This window comes from Erpetoichthys calabaricus, chromosome 4, assembly GCF_900747795.2.
Source record: "Erpetoichthys calabaricus chromosome 4, fErpCal1.3, whole genome shotgun sequence".
NCBI lineage: Eukaryota > Metazoa > Chordata > Cladistia > Polypteriformes > Polypteridae > Erpetoichthys > Erpetoichthys calabaricus.
In genome coordinates this window covers 47,166,191-47,191,402 of record NC_041397.2, presented here as the reverse complement: position 1 = coordinate 47,191,402, position 25,212 = coordinate 47,166,191, and the positions used below count along the sequence as shown (strand labels likewise).

Genomic DNA, 25,212 nt, shown 5'->3' with positions numbered 1-25,212 from the left:
TCACTCATGTGCCTCAGAAGCTATGCCCTAATGATGAGCTGAAACCTACATGTACCTAATGATCTTTCAGAGAACAGGAAGTCATTATGAGAAGTCCAATTTGGACTGAACACCTATACTTGCACCTTTTCTGTGTGGTGGAGCCCAACATGAATGATAGCCTCCAAGTGATTATCCTCTGAGAAAGACGATCCCGGCCAGGTTAGGAGTTATAAGAGCTGCGACAGTTTAATGCTTCAGAGAACGGACTTATCACGTGGATCAACAGGTAAGGGCATGATTGGGGATGGGCTGCCAAGTAGCTGCAGCTGGTGTAGTCAAGATGGCAAAGACTTCACACAATGTTTCTCTTCATGTGTCTTTATTTATTTACTTATTTAATGAGGTCCTGTAAAAAGTCAAATTTCCCCTTGGGGACAAATAAAGTTTCATCTATATCAGCGCATGCGTCCAACCCAACCAACCTATAATAATAATAAATTTTATTTATATTGTGCTTTCCCATGCTCAGGGCACTTCTATTTATAAATCTATATCTATTTATACATTTATATCTAACTGTAAATAAAGTTCTGTCTATCTCTTTCTTGCCATGTCTATGCCATGACACTTCTGGGATATCTGTGCTACCAGAGTTGCGAGACTAATATTGTTCTGTGCTCCACAAGTGGAAGACACAGACACAAGCAACTGTAACAAGGGGAGAAAAGAAACACCCGAATAATTTTGGAGAGTAATAAATTGGAAGTCTGTAAAAACATCTGGTAGTGACCCTCAGTGTGATGGCTTGGTAGAACACTTTAATCCAATCCTTAAACCTGTGCTGTGTAAACATGTTGTGGCAGACATATGGGATTGGGGCCTTATTCTTCTTTTTGTTCTGTTTGCATGCAGGTAGCTGCAGCAGTGTCCAGTAGCAGTATTAATATTGTCACATGTACAGAGTAAAGTGAAACTGAATGTCTGACCAAAATGCAACACATCACCACTATCTAGCACCTCAGTAGCCTTTTGAGTGTCTATTTGGGGTACAACTAATAGGAATCCTGGATGTAGTCAGGTTGGGATGAACACGATACTCAGATCAACATTTTTGAATACATTTTATAGCTTAAAAAGTCATCTGAAAAAATGGTGTTGTCTCAACAATGAACAGGCCAGTTAATGTAATTGTGGGACTGCATTAGTGTATTAAAAACTGGGGGATCACATTATGGTATTATCTCCAGCTCTTTATTATTATCTTCTTAATCCTTATTTATAACTATTATTTTTACAGTAAAAAAAATGTATGCTGTGTTAATGAAGCAAACATAGACAGGATGTGGTGATCTTTAGTCACTTAAAGGCCATGTCACATTAGACGTCTTTTCCAGTAATTTTCAGTTGTAGATTTACTTAACATAATATTAGCAAATCAGAGGCAGTCAGTGCTATACAGTAATTCCATGAAGGCGATCGCCTAATGTGCCACACCCAGCGACTCACTTCGACTAGTCCACAGCTCACTCTGGCAACAGGTTTAATTTATTCTTTAGTCGTATTGATGGGCTCTGTGTGCATGTTAGCTGACAAGCAATGAATGCTCATCCTTAAGTTAATGCATATAATGCAGCAATGAGGAATAAGGAATGCGGGTGTTTTCGATCTCACAAACCGAAGACAGGCTCATCTGTTTGATGTCTCATGTTTAACGTACCAAGACAAGTAGGAAAAAAGAAAAAGGGAATGAGGATACAGCTGAACTCGTCATACCTAATAACCCTTTGTACAGCACCAGCTCCATTGGGCAAGATGCTATTGGATGTCAGAAAAAAGGAGGAAAGCATGAAATTGCTGAAAGGTCATTGCACTGTTGCAAAATTTAACATGCCCAGCAAATTTCAGTCACTTAGATATGGTCCAGTGATGAGATCAGCAATTGTAGTCCATAAGTCTGACATACTCTACGACTAGAAATTGCATAATGTGACATCAGCTTAAGTAGATAGATAGATACTTTATTAATCCCAAGGGGTAATTCACATACTCCAGCAGCAGCATACTGATAAAGAACTATATTAAATTAAACAGTGATAACAATGCAGGTATACAGACAGACAATAACTTTGTATAATTTTAACGTTTACCCCCCCCGGGTGGAATTGAAGAGTCGCATAGTGTGGGGGAGGAACGATCTCCTCAGTCTGTCAGTGGAGCAGGACAGTGACAGCAGTCTGTCGCTGAAGCTGCTCCTCTGTCTGGAGATGATACTGTTTAGTGGATGCAGTGGATTCGGAGGGTGCAGTACTCTGAGGTGAGAGTGGGTTAGGATGGTCAAACCTGTTAAAAAATTTGTTCATCTGGTTTGCTCTCTCCACATCTCTCTCGATGGTGGCACCCCGCTTTGAACTGCAGCCAGTGATGATCTTCATCCCATCCCACACTTCCTTCATGTAAGATTAAACTGGAAAAAGTGGCGTATAGGTAAGAGTGTCTAAGGGTTTTCATGAGGCTAGCTTTATTGAGCAACATAATAAGAAAACTTCCTCATTCACTCCTGTCAATCCAACGGCCTGCTGCCTTTCTTGAGCTCATTTGATTTACCTATCAGGCCTTTTTTCTGTTCTGTTACCCCAACTGTCTGCCCCTTTTACATTCTAATTGGCTGATGCAGTGATTGTTCGTATGATGTGGCTCTTGATATGGCCCACAGTGTCATTGTGAGGCCAGCTGTTTCAGCAGGGGTTACATTTAAACTGTAAATTGAAACTTCCTCTGTAGTACGAGAACAATAACTGTTTTGTGATCTTCACTGTAATTGCATCATCTAACAAATAAAGAGATGGCTTCCTGTTCAATTCACATTTTGTTTATTCAGAAAGCTTTCATTGATTTGTTTTCTGCTGGCCTTGCAAGCCCAATTGTGAACGGCACCATTCCATGTACAATTTTATGACTTGATCAGTTTAAACATGTATGGTGTACAGTATATCATAAACCGAAGGCCTAATACATTTTTCAGTGGCGTGTAAAACACAGACTGGTGCAGTGGTTAACACTACAGTTCTAGGAATCACTGCAATATCATCCAACTTTTTTAAAAGCATTTGTTTTACCTAAAAGCTAAGGCTACATATTTAGAACCATGCAAAACATGTGAAAATTAGCTCATAACAGTACCCTTTTGCTGTTTCTCCAGTGCTAAAAGATTCAATACTTTTTAAAGAGTTTCCTTACTTAATAAAGCAGCTTGATCCATTCTCAGACGTTAACTACCACAAACCAACAGCTTTTCGTCCATTTTTTTTCAATTGCCATTCTGATGTTGTCTTCTCTCCTATTCTTTGTCTCCTCCATATACAGTTAAAGGCCTTCAGAGCCAGCAATTTGAGGGCAGAAGTGAAAAAGCATGTGCGAGCAGGGAGGCCTACAAACCTGTCCCAGTTACACTAGTTCCGTCTTGAAGAATAGGCCAAAACTCCAGCAACTTAGTGGAAGAAATATGTGGAAGGCTACTCAAAACTTTTGGCTCAAGTTAAACAATTTAAAGGCAATGGTACCAAATATTATCAAAGTGCATGTAAATCTGTGACCCCCTAAAATTGTGATATAGTCAATAAAAAGTGAAACTCTCTCTGTCTGTGAAGATTGTTGGAAAAAATTGCTATTGCCCTTCACAAGGTAGACATCTTAAACAATATGCCAAATGTATAGTTTGTTAATAAAAAAATTTGTGGAAGGGTTATAAAGGGAGTCTTAAAGAAGTCACCCTAAGTGTATGTAAACTCTGGCTTTCTGAATTCACCTAAGCTCAGTTCTTTCTTTGTTTCTATCATCTCTTTCCCCTTCATTGTGCACTCAGGAGTCCTAAAGCCATGAGAAAGACTTACCAACCTGCCTGTTCAAGACCCAAAGCTGTGGGGTATTCCCTAGCCTGACATCATGACCTTAGTTAATAAAAGACCTGGCCAACCAGGTTACTGCAGCCAAAAGCCTTTAATTAATTGTGGTTATTCTTACATATAGCAGCACAATAATGCACTGGTTCGTACTGCCACCAGCATTTTGGGCTTGATTCCAAGTGTTTATGCTCTCTTTGTGTGGGAAAGCACTTTTTTGGTTATTTAATTTTTTTACGCACATCTAGTGAGAAGTCAAGCACAATGACACCTTTTATTGGCTAACTAAAAAGATTACAATATGCGAGCTTTCGAGGCAATTCAGGTCCCTTCTTCAGGCAAGATGTAAGAAGGGGTCTGAGTGCCTCGAAAGCTTGCATATTGTAATCTTTTTAGTTAGCCAATAAAAGGTGTCATTTTGCTTGGCTTCTCACTACATCCATAATGGCTAACACGGTACAACACCCTAGTATTGATTACGCACATCGGAAAGACATGCATGATAGGTTGCTTTGTGATTCTAAACTAGCCCGCTATGAGCAAGGTGGGCGAGTTCCTCAATGGACAATGGACTCTCTGTGCATAGCTGCCAGCTCCCAAAATTGATGAAATGGGTTAAAGAATGTTATAGGAGGACTGCGGTGGGCTGGCACTCTGCCCGGGATTGGTTCCCTGCCTTGTGCCCTGTGTTGGCTGGGATTGGCTCCAGCGGACCCCCGTGACCCTGTGTTCGAATTCAGCGGGTTGGAAAATGGATGGATGGATGGATGTTATAGGAGGAGAAATTAGAAATTAGGAGCACACACTGATGCAGCGTACTGCTGCACCCACCACACGACAAACCAACTCAGGATCCCAGATTAGGACCCAAGTGCAGCCATGCAATTTGTGACACCTCAGCACCACACTAGTTCAGATGGAATGGAACAGTGGGAGTTTTTTTTTTTTTTTTTTACAGTGGCTGGAGTGCCAATCCTGCCACCAACCCCCAAGTTTTCCCTGCAGGTTCGAGGACCTGCTTGCAGGGCTGGATGCAGATTAACGTCATACCCAGGACAGAGCAATTGCAGGTTAAGGGCCTTGCTCAAGGGCCCAATGAAATAGGGTCACTTTTTTTTGGCGTTTATGCGATTTGAACTGGCAACCTTCCGATTGCCAGTGCAGATTCCTAGCCTCAGAGCCACCACTCCGCACCAAAGAATGTCATGTTATGTTATAAATACAACTTACAGTCCACATACTGTATACTTTTATCTTGTCATCATCGGTGATATTTCATATTTTTTCTGTAGCTAGTCCAAAGGCTATAAGGAAGAACAACTTTCTCACACAGATTTAATTACATCAGCACAAAAAAAAGGTGTGGCAGGGACAAGAAAAACAAACCATCTACGACAAAAAGCGTGTAATATTTCAGCTTCAGAGATGAATATAGTGCCAAAAGTGAATGTACAAATTTCCAAGATATGATAAAAATGAATTCTTCAAGATATGAACACCAATACAATAAACCCTTGATGCCAGACGTAATGCATACCTTGGCCCACTTTATCTTTTCAATGAGGTCCGACAGATCTTCCCTCAATGCGACATAGTGCTTTCCTGCTTTTAAGTGAATGTAGAAATTCTCATAGTAAGACGATTCTTGCTTGAGAATGAGAGAGTTTCCCAGCATTAGGTAAGGGAACCGATAAGCTGCCACTGTACCATCCACATTCACCTGGTATTTATACTGCAGGGGGAAAAAAGGAACAAAACAAACTATGCAATTAGAACAGTGCTTTTAGGAACACTGAAGAGCAAAAATAAACATTTAAAATGAGTACAAAATGACACACCCAACTATTTTTATAGTCTGCAAACAAGGCCAGGATTAAAACCTCTATGGGCAAAGTTTGTCAATGGTCACCCCACCCAAATTCCACCTCATATCCCATACCATGAACGTTTCCACTAAGTACTGGAACAATCTCAAATATTATGAACAACACGTATGTATGTCAATAATAAATCAGGTGCAAGGGTTAAAGGAGATAAAAATTCCAAAACTTAACATTGGGTCAATATGGCCTTCTTTTTAGTTCACTAGTTAATGAGAAAATTAGCCTCTGATATCGCAGTTAATGAACGTCAGTTATGCAACTGTCTCTTGGAATGTGGGGAAAGCCTCCATGGAATGGCAGATTAGTGTGGAGGTCCCCATATTTAAGACGGGTGACCAGAAGGTGTGTTCCAACTACAGAGGGATCACACTTCTCTGCCTCCCAGGTAGACTCTGACCGATGGTTAAGCCAAAGATACAGGAGAAATAGTGTGGGTTCCATCCTGGCTGTGGAACAGTAGACCAACTCTTCTCCCTCGTGCAGCTGCTAGAGGGTGCAAGGGCATATGATAACTCCGTCCTCATGTTCTTTATATATTTGGAAAAAGCATACAACCCTGAATGCAGTGGTAGCTGTGTCCAAATTTGTTCACTGTGGGTGTTGGGCTCCATCAAGGCTGTGTCTTGTCACCACTGCTCTTTGTGTTTTTTTTTTTATGGACAGGATATCAAGACACAACCGAGGATGTGAGTGTGTCTAGTTGGGAAGGCAAGGGGTAGCATCTTTACTTTTTGTAGATGGTGTTGTGTTTGCCTCATCTGACTGTGACCTTTGGCATTCACTTGAGTGATTCACTGCTGAGTGCGAGGTAGCTGGGATGAGGATCAGCATCTCTAAGTCTAAGGTCTCATGGGAAAGAATGGATTGCTTTCTTCAGGTGAGGGGGGAAAAACTGCCCTTAGTGGAGGAGTTCAAATATCTCGGGATTTTGTTTATGAATGATGGGAAAGCGGAACATGAAATCGACAAGTGGACCAATCTGTGGATGCTGTGTCAGTGGTGGTGAAGCGGGAGTTGAGTCTAAAGACAAAACTCTCAGTTTACTGGTCAATCTACACAGTTCAGCTGTGGTCATGAGCTTTGGGTAATGACTGAAAGAATGAGATCAGCAGCAGAAATTATGCTTCTTCACAGGGTAAGAAGCAATCTGAGAGAGCCTCAGAGTACAGTTGCTTCTCCTCTGGATCAAGAAGAGCCAGCTGAGGTGTTTTGGGCATGTCTTTACAATGTCCCTCATGTGGCTCCCACTAGAGCTGCTCTAAGCAATTCCCACTAGGTGGAGAACCTGCTGCAGACCCAGAACATGCTGGAGGGATTGTAACACTTGGCTGGCATGGGAACAACTGGGAATTCCTTAAGAAGAGGTGAAATCTATAGCTGGGGGCAGGGACATTTGGACTGACCTTCTTGGCTTACTGCCAATATGACCTTCACCAGGAAATGGTGAGCGAGGACTTTAAAAATAAATACACCTAGGTTGTCAATAAAAATATTTACTGGAGGAATAATTTGAAATCCAGAGAATGGTGAAGACTTTTAAGGAGACTGGATACTTTTGCAAGGTTTCATGTCTTTGGGATGTGGGAGAAAAAACAGAGAACCTGGAGGAACAACCCACACTGGAAAAGGGAGAATATGCAAACTCATCACAGACCATGACTAACTATGGGGCTTGAACTCAGAATGGTGAATCTATGAGGCAACAGTGAAAAGTAAATAATGCAAAATTTCACTTGTATAGATTTGTAACACTTGCTGTATCTGCTGCATCTCTGAATGATGGTCACCCAACCATCTTTGTGGTTGGGCGACAGGTAATTTGTCACTGCAGAGTTTCAGCTAATGCCTATCTAAATACCCTGATGTTGGATTTACCAGCTTTCTACAAACAATTTACTTCTCAGGTCTTCAGAAAAGGTTCCTTCATTTGTAGATAAGCCAGGAGGAAAGCTGGGAGGTGGGAAGTAGGGAATGATAGAGGAAGATAAGGCACCATATTTACTAAACAAACAAGTTCGCAGTCTATGGAATTTTCACTAGGGCTCTTGATTCAAAAGCAAGCTTATGTGCCGTCCTTGCAATTTACACAGCCAACCATCACGCGTTCCTGAGATACACTTTTATACCTCAAATAAGCATGGTGTGTAGGGAAATGGAATGTAGTTTATGACACAGAAACCCTGCCTTCAGCAAAGTATTACATTTCTGTGTGCACATGCCACAATGCTGACAGGTTGACTTTGAGCCACACAAGGCCTGAAGTTACACATACTCTCCAATAAAAAATGAAGAACATAAACTCAGTCAGTTATTCAGCTCATTTTATATTGAGCACCATGGCAAAGACCAAAATCTAGTTATACTGTAGTAGAATCAAGCCTTGTATTTATAATAAATAAAAGGTCTGTTTTTCACTAAAGATGTAGAATGAGGGTGACACGGTGTTTAGCATTTCTGCTTCATGACCCCAAGGGGAATGGATTCAAATTCTAGTCCTGTCACTGTCTATGTGGAATTTGCTCATTCCCCAAATGTCTGCTTAGATCTTCAATGGACACCCACATTGCAATAATCAGAATTGACTCAATATCAGTTAGTGTGAACAACATCATTCTATACAATTTTCTGACTTCTTGATCAGTTAGTGTGAACAACATCATTCTATACAATTTTCTGATTTCTTGTGGGTACGACTGAAGTAAAACAGAAATTGAAGACCTCAGGTTCTTTTTGTTTTTTATAGATATGTTAATGGGTTGGTAATGCAACCGCTCGGGTCCTCAACAGTAAGGATCCTGTGAGCCAGATCACCCTCGGGGAATTGTGCCACATGGCTATAGTGCCGTAACTGCTGCTCCCTCAAAATGCAGGTAATGTGCCTCATTTGAGACTTAGCTAGCAACCACTCGTTTGAAACAAATTCAAACCAGCGGTACCCAAGGCTTCTCCAAAGAGACACAGTACCAAAGGAGTCCAGTCTTCATCTCAGGTCACTGGATAGCATCCATATCTCGCAACCACATAGCAAAACAGGAAGCACCAAGATTCTACTGACTTGGACCTTTGTCCTTTTGCAAGGATATTGAGAGCATCACACACCCCTTTCTAGCGACCTCATAACTCCCCATGCTCTCCCAATGCGTCTACTGACTTCACAGGAGGAAGAGTCAACAGAGACATGAATGTCACTGATGAGGTAAGTAAACCTCTCGACAAGGTCAACACTCTCTCCGCAGTCAGACACACTGCAAATGGCTTTGCCCAAGAGGTCATTAAACGTCTGGGTCTTGGTTTTTATCGAGGACATTTGCAAGCCCAGACACTTAATGTTCTCAAAGAATAAGAAAATCACTTTTCAAGTGTAATATAGCATTTGTTATAACCCTCTTAATCACACGGACACTAAGACCAGGCTATTTTAAATGAAAAAAAAAACAACCTGTGATTCCAATACCTTAAAAAAATCAAAAAAGCCAATAACGCTGGCCTTCCCCAGGTCCTTTTCCTTCTCTTTAAAGAAGAAGTATCCAGTTATACCAGCATCAAGTAACTCTGGGTGCTCTTTGGAAATGTTTACTAATCTGAGACGATCTTCACGGCTGTCCCGGCCTCGGAAAAAGGCCTTGTCTGTTTTACTTCCCCAAGCTGGGCCTAAGGAGACAGAAAGGGGTATACAGTATAATTAGGTACATAAATTAGAAGTCCCACTTTGACCAGAAAACAGAATCAAAGAGTTTGCAATGCATGTTCCAGTGTCAACAGTGCTATGTTAAATATTCTCCTGATGACATTAATTTTAAACTATATCCAGTTGACCATAGTTCTCTGCTGCTTTAACAGTCATTTTCCAAATTGCAACCAGATTGGCAAGTTCTCCCAAAACCTTGGGGCTGTTGGGGCAGAAATGTTTATAGCCATACGACCCACCACTGTTAATCACCATCTATGACATGTAAGAGGGATGGTACCCTTATTCTATCATGAGTTCACGGGGGTAATATGTTTACCTCAGCGCTGAAAGACATTTACAGTTGTGTTTTTTTACCAAAATGATGAGGTATTGCAGTACCTATTCTGTTTACACCAAAGGTCTTGAAATCACCCCATAGTGTCTTGAAGGACAACAGTGTCATGATAGATATTTTCTATCATTTTTCCTGAATTCTCTATGTGTTCGTAAATTAAGTTATACATGTTTTAGGGGTTTTTCCTGCAAACACGATCCATTGGTGTCATTAGTTTCTCGATTGGAAATGTAATTTAAAAGTTTATTATTTTTTTGTGTCATTCTTGATGCCATTTTGTTTTGTTGATCTGCATTGCTGATTTGGGTGTTTGCAAGACCCATTTCTATGGAAGATAATCCCATAATGCTTTGGAATGTTGCGGTGATGACTTCATCAGCACAGTGATAAAAAGGTTATCCAAGCCGTTCCCCCATATCCGAGATTTTTGTATGCAGTCTTTGTTTTTAGTGTTTTAGGGTCTGTCAATCATGTTTAACACTTTCAGTTTTCACTTAAGTAACGTTTCTGGTGTCAGACCAAACATCCAAAACATCCTCCGACAGCAACTTGTCCCAACTATCCAAGAACACTTTGTTGACGAACAATACCATCTCCAGCATGATGGAGCACTGTGCCATAAGGCAAAAGTGATAACTAAGTGGCTCTGGGATTAAAAAACATCGAAATTTTGGGTCTATGGCCAGGAATATCCCCAGACCTTAATCCCATTGAGAACCTGTGGTCAGTCCTCAAGAGGTGGATGGAGAAACAAAAAACCACAAATTCTGACAAACTCCAAGCATCGATTATGCAAGAATGGGCTGCCATCAGTCAGGATTTGGCCCAGAAGTTGATAGACAGCATGCCAGGGCGAATTGCAGAGGTGTGGAAAAAGAAGGGCCAGCGCTTCAAATATTGAATCTTTGCCTAAACTAAATGTAATTGTCAATAAAAGCCATTGAAACTTATGAAATGCTTATAATTATACTTCAATATACCATAGGAACATCTTACTTAAAGATCTAAAAACATAAAAGAAGCAAACTTTGTGAAAACCAATACGTGTGTCATTCTCAAAACCTTTGATCATAACTGTATTTTCACTTTCAATCCCAAGAAAATTTTTATAAAAGAGACTCACAGTGTGGAGTTTTCCACTGGTGGCATCATGTTAATGCTGACAAAATGTCAGATTTTGGAACATTTCGGATTTTGGAATTTGGGATAAGGTATACTTGTATTCATTTATTGTTTTATGTTTAGACAGTATGGTGGCCCAGTGATAGGGCTTCTTCCTCAGTTCTTCAGAGTCCTAGGTTTCAATCATGGCCACTTGTTTTGCCCAAATCCACTTTTGTATGGTACTTTGATTTCCTTCCACTCCCTTAAATACATGCAGGTTATGCAGATTAGTAATCCTGCAAAGCACAGAGGCCCCTTCTAATGACTGACTCCTGCCTTGGGCCCAGTATTTCCAGGATATCTTCTAGCCACCCTCATAACCTTGTATTAGACTCAGCAGGTGTGTAAAATGAATGTTTTGCGTTTTGCACTTAGAAATCTGCAGTATATAACGGCCCTGAGCCAGTTGTCAGAGACGAGCACTACTAGCAAAACATTTTAAATTTTTTTTCAATCCAATTCAGGCTTGCAGGCATCATTAAATGAAAGGCAAGAAACAGGCCTGGACAGGGCTATTTACATACACATAGGCCAGCTTGGAATTGGCAGTTACATTAATCCCTGTTTTTGGGGATGTGGGAAGAAAACCTGAACTTCTGGAGATAAACTTAACAGTTTGTAGTCATGGGGAATACATGCATACTCCAAACAGACAACAAGTGGACACAAGATTCAAACCCAGGACCCTGGATCCAAGCGGCAACAACAACTGCACCTTTGGCCACCCTGCACTATGTTTTATTTTCACCTTAATTGCTATGCTTCACAAATATTCGATAAATACAGTAAATGTTAATAGCAAAGAAAGCTACGGTAGAACAGTCAAAGAGCTTAACAATGATGGGTATGAAAAATCAAATTTTTAAAAGACACGGATTTGAAAAGTGACCAGGTTGCTTTCTCTGTGGTGCTTACACATTCTGGTTTTCTCTGGACACTCTTTCTGTGTTCTCTCTGGATGCTCTTTCCACCACTACTCAAACATATGCATGTGAGATTATTTGGTTCCCATTTAACACTGATTCCTGCTGGAACAAGCTGTAGCCATCCACAACCCTAAAACTAGGTAAAGGTGTTCAGTAACTTAGAACATCTGAAATATTTCGAAACATTTAGCATGGCAAAGTCTGCCAATCCTAACCACTTAATTCCTCCAAAACAACATCAACTCAAGTTTTGAAGGTCCCTAAAGTCCTATTTTTTACCACACCATTTGGTTATTTATTCCATGTGTCTATGACTCTCTGTGTGAAGAAAAACTTCAATTTTTGTGTCAAATCTATCCTTAGCAAGTTCCTGTGTTTCTGTTGAACACTTTTCAAAGTAACATGCTGGATCCACTGTACTAATTCACCCATCCATCCATTATCCAACCTGCTATATCCTATCACAGGGTCACGGGGGTCTGCTGGAGCCAATTCCAGCCAACACAGGGCGCAAGGTTGTAACAAATCCCGGGCAGGGTGCCAGCCCACCGCAGGGCACATACACACACACATTAGGGACAATGTAGGATCACCAGTGCACCTAACCTGCATGTCTTTGGACTGTGGGAGGAAACTGGAGCACCCGAAGAAAACCCACGCAGACACGGGGAGAACATGCAAACTCCACGCAGGGAGGACCCGTGAAGCGAACCCAGGTCTCCTTACTGAGAGGCAGCAGCGATACCACCGCACCACCCTTACTGTACTAATTCATTACATAATTTTAAAATCTTCAGTCATGTCACCTCTTAATACACTGCAAAAAATGAAATCTTAACAAGACAGACAATCTTGAAAAGAAATAATAGAAATTGTTTTTTTATTTTAAGAATAACTGACTTGAGTAGATTTGTATGTGTAAGATATATAATCTCATTTTTAGAAAATTTAACAAGTTAAACTTTCTCACTATATTGGCAGATAATTTTGCTTGATTCTAATACCTTTTTCTTGTTTTTTATTTATTTTTTCTCATTTTTTCACACTGATTTTTTGCAGTGTATCCGTTTGCTTATATTAAAAATGATCAACTCCTTCAATTTATCCTCATAGCTCCTACCTCTCAGCCCCAGAATAAGCCTAGTCGTTCTTCTCTGGACTTTCTCTAGTGCGGCTATGTCTTTTTTTTGTAATATGGAGACCAGAACTTTACACTGTACTGCAGGGGAAGCCTCACAAGTAGTGTGTTTTAAAGCCTAACTTGTGCTCTACACATCATGCTATATACCCTAACATTCTGTTATCATAGAATATTTGGATGGAAATAATGTTATGTCCAATAAGAGTTCTAAATCATTCTGATATGGTGTATTTTCAGGTTTTCTACCTTCAATTGTGCATTTAAACCTAACATTTTTATTTACAATGTGTAATACTTTACCTTTACTTACATTAAATTTCATCTACCACAAATCTGCCTAAGCCTGTATGATGTCCAAGTTCCTCTGTGATGATATGGCTGTTTCTATATTATCTGACACCAATCCAACAAGCTTAGTATCAGTTGTAACTTAACCTGTTTGTTGTTTATTTTTGTATATGATATTGTATATAGAGTGCATCCAAATCATTTATATATGTTAAAAATAGCAGCAGCTGTACCAATGACCCCTGTGAGACACCACTGTTAACATCATGTAATTCTAATGAGGTTCCTAACACCATAACCTGTTTCTTTCTGTGTTTTAGTTAATGGTGTACCCATCTAAACACCACACTCTGAGATCCCTACTTCTTTTAGTTTGATGTCCAACCTCTTACATGGGACCTTATCATATGTTTTCTGAAAATCAACATAAATAATATCATATGCACCATTCTGATTGTATCCTTTTGCTGCTTCCTCATAGAATTCCAGCATGGTAGTAAAACACAACAACCATTGTCTAAACCCATGCTGACTGTTCCCTAAAATGACTTCTTGCCAAATGCTGCTCAGTCTTTTCCTTAACAATTACTTCCATTAATCTACCTATATGCACATTAGGCTTACTGACCTACAGTTACTTGGATCTGCCTGATCACACTTTTTAAATAACAGGAAGATATTTGCTATTTTCAAATTCTCAGTAATTTTTCCAGTGCTCAGTAACAATCTTACACATACTCATTAAGGGTTTATACATGCTCTCACAAACGCCCTTAAGAACTCAAGGATGAATGTTATCTGGTCGTGTGTATTTGTTGGACTTCTGTTCATATAATGAAGAATAGATGAATAGTTAAATGGGTGCAACAATGTTATAGTGGCTGCTTTAATGCTCTGGGAAGACAGGTTCAATTACCAACCCAGTCATTTTGTTTTCATGCTTTCCCCATGTCCATGTCTGTTTTTGGTTTGGCAGTATTGTTGATGACCATAAATTTCCTCCGAGTTGTTTCCCATCCTGCACCTGGTGCTGCTGGCATAGACTACTGTTCTTAATGGCCCTGTAAATGATTAAGCAAATTCATAAGGTGGTACATAAATGGATGGACTACTTTTCAAGAGGTCAGTCAGAAGGAGCAATACTGTCTCAGAGGTCAAATCATCAGATTCTTAGGTTCAACTGTTAGCCCAATAACTGTGTGTAGTCTGGGTGTTCTCTCCATGGTTTTGTAGGTTTTCCTCGAAGTAGACCTCTGCAGTAGTGGTCAAAAGTTTTGGCAATGACACAAATGTTGTGTTTTGCAAATTTTGCTGCTTCAGTATTTTCAGATTATTTTTTTTATATGTTTCTATGGTATACTGAAGAACAATCATAAGTTTCAAAGGCTTTTAATGTCAAATATATCAAATATATGTAAAGAGTCAGTATTTAGAGTGTTGACCCTTCTTCTTAACTTATGCAGTTTGCCATGGTATGCTGGATATCAGCTTCTAGGCCAAATCCTGACTCATGGTGATCCATTCTTGCGTTTTTAGTACTTGGAGTTGATAACAATTTGTGGGCTTCTGCTTGTCCGCTCAGTTTTTCAGAACTGACCACAGATTCTCAATGGGAATAATATCTGGGGTGTCTCCTGGCCACGGGTCCAAACTTTCAATGTTATGATCTTTGAGCCATTTTGTTATGAATTTTGCCTTGTGACATGGTGCTCCATCATGCTGGAAAATACACAGATCATCATCAAATTCCACCAGGATTGTTGAGAGAAGTTGCTTTTGGAGGATGTTCTGATACCATTCTTTATTTATGGCAGTGTTCTTGGCATGACACAGGACTTATGGCAGCGTTCACCTTTTTTGTTTCTGGACATTCGATTTTCCAGATTTCCCAAACAGTCAGAAGGAGGATTCATCCGAAAAAATAACTTTGCACCAGTCTTCTGCTGTCCAATCCTTGTACTTCCTGCAGAATTTAATTCTGTCCTTGATGTTTTTCTTGGAAAGTAGTGGGTTCTTTGCTGCCCATCTTGACACAAGGCCATTATCCAAAAGTCCTTGCCTCACTGTGCGTGCAGATGCACTCACACCTACCTGCTACCAATACTGAGTAAGTTCTGCACTGGTGGCAACACGATTCTGTAGCTGACTCCTCAGGAGGAGACAGTACTGGTGCTTGCTGGACACTTTTAGCTGATCATTTTGTGCCAGGGCCAAAATAAGTGAAAATGGGTTTTTGCAATAAAGTTAACTTTTTATGCTAATAAAGCTCTTCACAATGAATTAATATGCATCTGATCACTCTGAATAACAATATAAAAACAATGTGAATTGCCACCACAAAAACCGAAGCCGCAAATTTTGCAAAACACAACATCTGTGTCACTGCCAAAACTGTTGGCCACTACTGTAAATTAAGTCATTGAAACACTTGTTGTTCTGACTTGATCCAGATATCCACAGTTCTGTTGTGAACAAAGTTGGTTTAGAAAATGGACAAATTAATCTGTCAAATTTTTATATACTTTTAAGTTGATTGAAAATGAGGAAAAAAAAACACCTGTATTTCCTTGAATAGAAAGCAGATCATTGGAGACGCCTCGTAGAGTTTCCAGTGTCGAGTGCGTGACGTCATATGTTGGGAGGACAATATCTCTAGTGGCTGCAGAGCCACACCATGAAAGAATGGGAACTGGTCCTGGTGTTTCATTGAACTGCCGACTCTCCACTGGCCAGTCCCCGACATTTAGGTAAAACTCAAAGTCAGGCAAATGAACCTTTAAACAAAGAAACTGGGTTAGAGAAACAGTAAAAACACAAACAAAATTAAATTATCTAGTGAGAAATGTAACTGTTGATGACTGGTTACCTCATTTAGGTTAAGTAACGAAACCAAGGTATGCTATGGGTTATGGATTTGTAGGTCAAAAATGAAAAATATGATAAATGTATTTGTGGCAGGAAAACAAGAATTAAAAGTTTAGAAAAAATGTTTATGGCTTTTCACAGAAGTATACTGTGAATTGGATGATTAGGATGAAACATAAATTACAAACAAAATTATTAATATGTAAAGAGCTTTATTAACACTAAATGGTAATTACGTTGTTTGATCCTTCTTTACCAAAATCACAAAATATTTCCATCATAATAACTGATGGCTGCAGTCACTAGTTTTCAGTCAAAGAAGTCACTAGAGACCGTTTTTCTCACCTTTCTTGTCAAAGAAAGCAGCATTTCATCAGAAAACATCTTAAAGTCTGTGTACTTCCCCAGGGTGCGTCGGTAGATTTTGTTATTAAGAATTGTGTAGTGAATGATACCAGTTCTTGGTCCAAATCTGACTGGTACTTCCCTCAACATTTGTTTCAAGTCAACATGGGGAAAAACACTGAAGTCTCTGCTGATCTGAAGATCCTCAGATGGACAAGACATAGATGCCTGCCAGTGAGCAAAGTCCACATCTGGACAGTCACAGTACTCATGATATACAGGGCCTAGTCAAAGGATGAAATGGTTTACTGAGGTTACTTAAAAAATGACCACAGGCAAAAAAATGGTATTAGCTTACATTTCTATTATGTAGTGGGAGTCCAGCTTTTCCATACTTATTGTTGATACTTCGGATCATTTTTATACATTTTATATGTTTAAGCTATAGTATCATCTCTTCACCACAGAAATTACTTCAGCCTAAAAACATGGGGGTAAGAGGATATATTCCAGTTATTAAGGGATCACACTTCTTAGTCTACCTGGGAAGACCTATGCCAGGGTACTGGAACAAAGACTTAGTCTAAGAGGTGAACCGTAGATCTAAAAGGAAAAATGCACATTCTGTCCTGGTCAGGAAACAGTGGGCAAACTCTTTACCCTTGAGAGGTCATGGGAAATTGCCAATCCTGCCTACATGATTTAAAAAAAGCTTATGACCAGTAAGTGGAATGGAGAGGCAGGACTTTAAAATTAGCCAAAATCCATGTGTTTGAGACATTCTGACCATACAACTGGATATCTTGATATGTGGATTAAGTGACCCAAGTAATGGAAGACTCTTTTTATGGCCATTTTGATTTTGTTTGCCATTGTTCAAGCTGGGTCTCCTTTGCAGTCCATTGTATCTGGATCTTTGTTCTCCATTAAAACATGAGATGAAAAGTTTTTCTCGGCCATCATTATAAATTTTCAGGGGGTAAGTAACAAATGCAAAAATGATCATTTCTGAGTTGTATATTAATTGAATTCAATTATGGGCCATAAGGGGGTTAGAATCTACCTCAACAGCACTACGCATATAGCAGGAAACAACCTATGACAGGGCACTAGTCCATTCCAGTTTAAAAAATACTATTATCTAAATTGAATTTATTTTTATGAATAGACTACATAATTAAAAATAATTTGGGATTAATTATTGCACAGGAGACTGGAGGCTATCTTGGCTGAGTCGGGCTCAAGCCAGGAAACAACATTGGACATTAATTGTAATAATTTACAATTTGTTATTACATTCCATTTATTGTTAATAAATGACTTAATGTCATGATTTGGTATGGCTTTGGGTTCTCAAAAGCTGCTGGTGTTTACTTCCATCATTAGGCCTGCTTCCATCATTGTCGGGGCACGGCCTCTGAGGATGGGACCCAAGTGTAATCGACGTGAAAGGATAAAAGGATGGCTATGACTGCCAATCCTTATCTGATCTGTGGATATCAAATCTCTAAAATATTTCAAGTTTATCACTGTACTCTTTTATCGTGTGTACTTTCAGTGTTGACCCGCTTATTTTCTCAATCATGATTTTTGTCTCTCATATTGGGCTTTGGTTTTGTTTCGCTTTATATCTTTTATTATTTGTTTGTTTTGGTTTTTAAACACATCTCAAGGTTTATGCTCAAAAAGTACATCAGTCAGTTCGCTGACAGAACATTAGATCAGATCAGATTTTGCACTCATAGCCATCCTTTTGATCCCATTGCTTTGGTACTGATCTCGGAGTCCATGCCCCTAGCAACACTGGAAGTGAATCTAACAATGGAAATAAACACTGGTAGCCTTTGAGGATCCAAAACCATACCAAATCATGACAATTAATTTATAATCATGTGCTGTCCTGCTTTGGTTTCTGTCTTTTGCCCAATGCTACCTCATTGGATTAAGACGTTTTGACAATGTTACAGTACATTTCTTTAGTTTTAAATATAATTATTTATAAATCTTTATTATCTTAAAACATATAAAAAAGCAATACAAATCTCACATGAACAATGAGATCTTTCTTTCTTCCCCTATAATTGGCCACTTATTTGAGATTTTCTTTAGTTACCATCTGCACGTCATATGAGAGTAACTTACCCGTTGCTGCACTATTGGCCTCTTACTGATAAGAATAATTTGAGCCTTAATGTAGCAGTAATTCCCTAACAAATACAGACACACAACGTTGATCATTAGAGTAAAGAGTGAAACACCTGCCTGGTGAAATGTCATTGCATTATGAAAGACAACACTTGTTACAATAATCATTTTTTTCATTATATTTGCCTTGTAATTTAAATAATTCAGTTATAAGAAAATTATTTCATTTTTTACCTTTTAAAATGTATGGTGATTGAGCAACATGTTTTTCCCCATACAGTATTTCAATTTTGAGTCCCTCTTCCGTACTTCCATACAAACGATACCTCATCAAATACGATCCATCGTTACGGTCCAAGGGGGCAGGTGCATGAACCCTGAGATGTTCTGAGGACAGAGAACTTATTTTCACAGTAAAGGGATTCTTTCCTGAAGGGTGAAGGGAAAAAAAAATGTTGAAATGAGTAGAAATATTACAACTGTATTTTAGTATAAAATAAGCATAAAATGGGTCTTATGGTGGGGCATGGCTATAGACACCTGTTCTGTAAAGTCACATCAGAGTCAAGAGATTCACATTTTCATTCCACACCTGGACACTCACACTGTCTGTCTTCCTATGTTTGCTTTCTGGGTTCTCCAGTGATGTTGGAAAACCATCAGTGAGACAAGGCACAGTCCGTCAGGTCCAGATATGGAAAGGACAGCCCACCTTATGAGTGAAACCCTGAACGGGCAGACCAGGCTGAAGAAGACTGCTGACAAAACTGAAGTTGTTTATCACATGGGGCACCAAATGTCAATCAATGTGAAGCTTACTCAAGAACACACTGCTGACATGATCTGGTTTGACTTTAGATCAAATAAGCTTATTTAGGTTAATCTTACCAGTGGTGTGCAAAAATAACAATTTTATTAATCATGGTGGCAAAAGGTTTGGGTGCTCACATAGTGATCATCCTACTTGGAATATACAAACATAGTGGGTTATTAAACAAGTAAACATAATTCAGGGGTGAACACAGGGAGTGCTCAAGTAGACAAAAACACAAACACCAAAATCTCTAGTCACCTTGGACTACCTGACATTTGTCGTTTCCTATCAATCTGGTGATGGCCTATCAAGCACTCTCACTTACAGTCTCTCTCCCTCTTTTAGGTTTTCTCTCTAACTTGCCTTCTCTTCCCCTAATATTGGAGACCTTGCCCCAAAGCACCCCCCCCCCCCAACCAGTTTGGCCTCAATGAGCCTTTCAGCTAGTAGGGCTGAGGTTTAACCTTCTCCAAGTGTCAATTCTGGAGTCGGACATAATCTAACTTTGGATATTCTTATTATCAGGATAAAGATGCCTCAAGCGTCCTTTGGTGTCCCTGCAACAATAAGCTGGTGGCTCACTACACAACTTCAAGTCACAGATGATATCAAACTTGACAACAGCAGTTGCTGATCTTGTCACCAGAGTATGTCAGATATTGCAGGAGATGACAACTTACAGTAGATCAGCATTTCTGAACCTTTTTGGTGGCATGGCCCACTTTTTTCCTATACAAGTGTTCTTGTGACCCACCAAAGTGGAGCACCCTGGCAAATCGAGTGTGATCATCACAGCAGAAGGGGGATCTCCACCTTGATTGAGCATAATTGTCATCACTGTCTCCTTTGGTGAACTGAACGTGATCATCAGAGCAAGGGGGCCACAACACAGTTCACAACCTACTGCAAACAATACAAATAATAGCAAGACACACAACCCACCGGCAGCAGCCCCTGACCCGAAAGCAGTGATTAAGAAACACTGAATTAGATGATTACTTGTCGATTTTCCAGCAGTTTCACATTTCTAAAGTATAGCTGGTTACTCTCCTTTTCTGACTACCAATAACAGGCTCCCTGACAGACTCAGTGCTTCCTTTTTTCTTTTTTTTTTTATTCTTTCATGGTATGTAAAACGTAAGATAACAGACATATAAGCCTCTCTTCTGTTTTTGAGATCTAAAACACTTGCCTTCCTTATTTCCTCATAGCTGCATTATATGCATCATACTTCCAGCGGAGTGCTTACTGAATCCCAGTTCTCGCAAATACAAGCACCCGCCCCTAAAAAAACAAAAAAAAAAACAAAACAAATCAAGCCTGTTTCATTCTGTCAGGGTAACTTGCAAACAGGTTGAACGGAGTCTCTGGATATGATAAGACCACATGACTGTGGTCAGAAGACTACACTGTGACTGCCTTGAACTTTCCAAGATTACGGAATTAAAATCTGTGACTAAAAATATCTGGAAAACTCTTATAATGTGACAGGACTTATAGAAAATATGTCTATTGCTTCTGCTTACCGTCATCTTAAATGACATACATCCTCCATGCCTGGGACCTCTGGTGGCTAGGATGTCTATCATACTTTTTTGTAGCTCCTCCTACTTTCTCTCTTTCTTTTCCTTAAAGGGTCACATATTATTGACAACTCCTGGGTTGTGGGAAAATAACATAAATTTGCACCCAGACCACAACTCCCCTAGCTCAGATTTAGGGTATACCACACACACCTCCCTCCTGCACAGGACTGATAAAGTGAGCCATTAGTGGTAATGCATGTTTATTTCCCCTTCACTGGGCAGGCTGAGAATCCCTAACTCATTGTGACGCCTTCCTGAGCCATGCCATGCTTTTGCCTCACACTGACAGCTTGCAAATCTCAAACTAACTTTACTTCCGCCATCATAATGGATTTCAGTCATTTAATCTCTTCTTTTTCTATAATATAATACTTTAGTGCTTGTTGCTGTCCTCATCTGTCTTCATCAAGGGCTTTTACTTTTGTTTAGGCAAAATATTTGCACAGCGCAAGAATTCAAAGAATTAAGGCAAGACAATAAGGTGCTACCCTGAAAAGCTGACTGTTGAATGTCTTAGGTGAGGAGTGAGGCAATGAGGGTGTGCCAAAGTAGCAGTTCTTATATATATATATATATATATATATATATATATATATATATATATATATATATATATATATATATATATATACACACACACACACACTTTACATATTATATAAACACACTACTTTTAAAAATATTAACATAGTTGTACAATGCTTGTCATTGAATCCAGTGGGATTATGATATTAGGTTGAATCATACATTGTATGAACAGTAGGCTTAAAATTGCCATAACCCTATAACGGGACTAAAAAACAGATGCATGGAGCAAATTATTGTGAACTGATCTACAAAGCACTCGTCACTTATTTATGGCACCTACAGCCATCTAAGTAGGGTTCAGTTCTATTGTCCATGTTTTGCTGCAGCTTTCCATTCTGTTAATCTGCAGTAGAAATCACACTTTCTTTGTTTACTACAACTATTTCAAACTCCAGGGCCAAAAATTGCATGTTAGTCATGTGCTAATAGATGCTGGTAATATCCAGTGAGCTTAAGGTGGGGGTTTGTAGAGACCAGTCTAACAGAGGACAGTGTCCCATAGGCTTCCCCTGACTGGCCTCTCACATGAAACAGACTGCCTTAAAGCAGGTTTCACTGGATTTCACTCAGTAGCAGCAATGCAAGGTGTGCATAAAAGGTGCTAAACATGTTTGACTTCACATTTAGTGGAAATGTCAGGGTAAATGGAGATAATTGCAAAGTCTGCCAATGAAAAACAAAGAAATGTTGATCTATTCGCTGTAGCATTCATGCATCACGGATTTGTTACTGTTTATTCTTATAGAGGTGAATGTCACCTGCACCAAGGCAGATACAACCAGTTAAACACTAACTAACCTTCTAAGGTGTCAAAAGGCTTTCATTATAAAAAGGATAAATGTCAGCTTAACTGTTTGTTTTTCAAATCCAGTCGTTCCTCATACAAACAGCGCAGTGGTGTAGCGGGTGGCACTGCCTATCAGAAGCCATGAACATCAATCAGTATTCAGTATGTTATTGTGATCTGTGTGTTTAATAAGCTTTGACTTCCTACATGTAACCAACTTATGAAATATATCACTCTTTCATATACAATATATATTTATATTCTATTTATTTGTCACATTCAAAGATCAATAAACAGAATACTTATACATGATTACAAATGCTGAACATGTATGCACTGTGTTCTGGAAAATGAAGCATTACCAGGTCATAAGCTTTTGATCAAGACCATGATCAAGCTTCTAGCCCCAGTAGCCACACGCAGACCCCCAGTTGCACATTTTACTCTGTCTTTCTTATTCTCATATTCTGTTTCTCTCACTTGATGTTCAGCAGATGGCACTGCTTTTCATCCTTTTCCTATTATGATCTTTCTCGGCAAGTCATCAGTCTTTGCAATCTGCTTGATGCTCAGCAGATGTCACTGGTCTTCTTATTATTTCTGCCATGTCATTTCATTCGCTTATCACTTTGCCATAAGAAACCCATGAGTACAGGTTAGTTTGACAAGGTTGCAACTAACTCACATTTTTTGCAATACCAGTATGTATTATGGCATAATTTTTTCATCAAGACAAAACTCAAAGTTCTAGCCCCAGTAGCCTTATGTGGACTCCTGGCTGCAATCATTTCTCCGTGTTTCTTGTTCTCACTTACTGTATCCCGCACTTGATGTTCAGCAGGTAGCACTGCTTATCATTTTATTTGTGTTCTAATTACGGTCCTCTTTGTCACATCATTGGCCTCTGCAAATTGCTTGACACTCAGCAAACATTACAGGTCTTCTTTTCATTTACACCATGTTACTTCATTTGCCTATCACTTTGCCACAAGAAACACACAAATGCAGGTCAGTTTGGTAAGGCTACTGCCAACTCACATTTTCTTGCAATACTAGTACACCTTGGGTCATAAGCTTTTGATCAGGACCAAGTTCATGGTTTTAGCCCCAGTAGTTTCAAAGTAACCACATGACAGACGGACAGAACTTATTATTTTATAAATTATTGCCATACTTCTTTAATAGCACTGTATCAGTCTATAAAACATTTCTTGAGCTCTGTCAAGACAAACACTGAGAAGGTTCTTTGTTCCCAGTGAGTTCTAGAAAATGGATGTTGAAGTTCCCAGTTAAAACACTGATTTGTTTATTGTACCAAAACAATATTTTCTAAAAGTTCTAAAAAGTATTACAACACTCTGGCACTTGAGAATCCCTCAACTGCAGAACCCTGAACATGCTGAACCACCACCACCACCAACTCTAAACTTTTGCTCTCTCCCACAGCACATGGAGAAGATAACTAATATTTAATACATTTTGTACATGTGTTTGTGCATTTTGTAGTTTTTGACAAAAAGATTCCATTACTAAGATGTTCTTTATTTTGATTAGACAGTTAATTGTTGTTCCTATCTCAATTTTCATTTGTTGGAAACATAACAAGATTATAAATCGCTGCACTTGTAATGTCATGCTATAAATATGGCAGTGATCACTCCATGTGTTATCTCTCAGCAGATACACAACTTTCCAAATTCTCTCTTAATGTATTCCCTTCCTTTTTAATGTGGGTACTGGCGTCAGGTATGTGCTTCTGGTTTTGACTTCAACTTTTGAAATTCATCTTATGCTTTTAATTTTTGATTGCATGATTATTCTGATCTCACAGATTTGATCCCTTGCTTGTCCTGACTGCCTCTTTGCCTATGTACTGTATATCATCTCCTGGTCTTTTCTTCACTCACAGTATTCCTCAGACACTTTACTCGTGTCATAATAATAATGTAAAAATGGCCAGTGCACTGAGGCCTCCTCAGCTAATAGCTACATTCATTTCTGCTGAATTTCCATTGGGGGCTTTCCAGCATAGCCTGATATTGATTGTTTGCTGAATGATCTTGTAATACAAGCTGAATTACTATTGGACCGAAATGTGTGCGAGTGTACTGGACTAGACCCTGAAATGGATTGGTATCCTGTCCAGGGCTGTTTACTGCTTAGCACTCAGTGCTATAGAGAAAGGTTTCAGTCCCGAACAACCTCAAAAAGGATTACGCAGGTTTGTATTTCACAATATTGGGGTTGACAAACAAACATAGCACTTATTCAAGCCAATGTCACATTTACATGTCTTCTATTTAGAGAGCACATCAGACTTGTTGGCTGTAATCACTGGTCTTGTTGCTAGACCATGTCAATTTACATGACTGAAAATCATTGGGCATGACAAATGTAGTGACTGCATGATGACTTTCCAGCACAGTCATGCTCCCCCTTCTTCCTCACAGCAAACAGCATGCTGCTTGATGGGGCTGGTGTTGTACAAAGGATCAACAAGTTCGCCTGCAGTCTTTGGTCTGTTTTCAATTCTGTCGTATGTGAAACACGAGACATAAGACAGACAAGGTTCACTTCCATTTGTAATGTCTAAATCATGCACATTCCTTGTTCATCGTCGCTGCATTAAATGCATTGTACTTTCAGCTAAGTGTTAAAAGGTTGTCAGCTCTCATGCACACATAGACCGTCCCTAAAACTAAAGACAAAAATCAAACCTTTTGATTTTGCTGGGGTGAGTCACAGTCTACTTGCAGCGAGTCTCTGGACAAGTC

General features: G+C 39.4%; 1 protein-coding gene across 4 annotated transcripts in view; it reads right to left on the bottom strand.

The window, feature by feature from the left end:
• poglut3 (protein O-glucosyltransferase 3) overlaps positions 1-25,212 on the bottom strand; it is a 61,341-nt gene that overhangs the window by 4,419 nt on the left and 31,710 nt on the right. For 3 of the 4 annotated variants that reach the window (XM_028799408.2, XM_051926927.1, XM_028799407.2), the window contains exons 2-6: positions 18,898-19,092; positions 16,519-16,802; positions 15,866-16,082; positions 9,219-9,415; positions 5,419-5,613 (exon numbers count right to left, since the gene is read on the bottom strand). In XM_028799408.2, coding sequence (XP_028655241.1) covers positions 5,419-5,613; positions 9,219-9,415; positions 15,866-16,082; positions 16,519-16,802; positions 18,898-18,994 — 990 coding nt within the window. In that variant the 5' untranslated portion in view covers positions 18,995-19,092. Of the gene's footprint in view, positions 1-5,418; positions 5,614-9,218; positions 9,416-15,865; positions 16,083-16,518; positions 16,803-18,897; positions 19,093-19,255; positions 19,277-25,212 lie in introns of those variants that run through there. The other variant, XM_051926926.1, reaches the window with a different exon arrangement.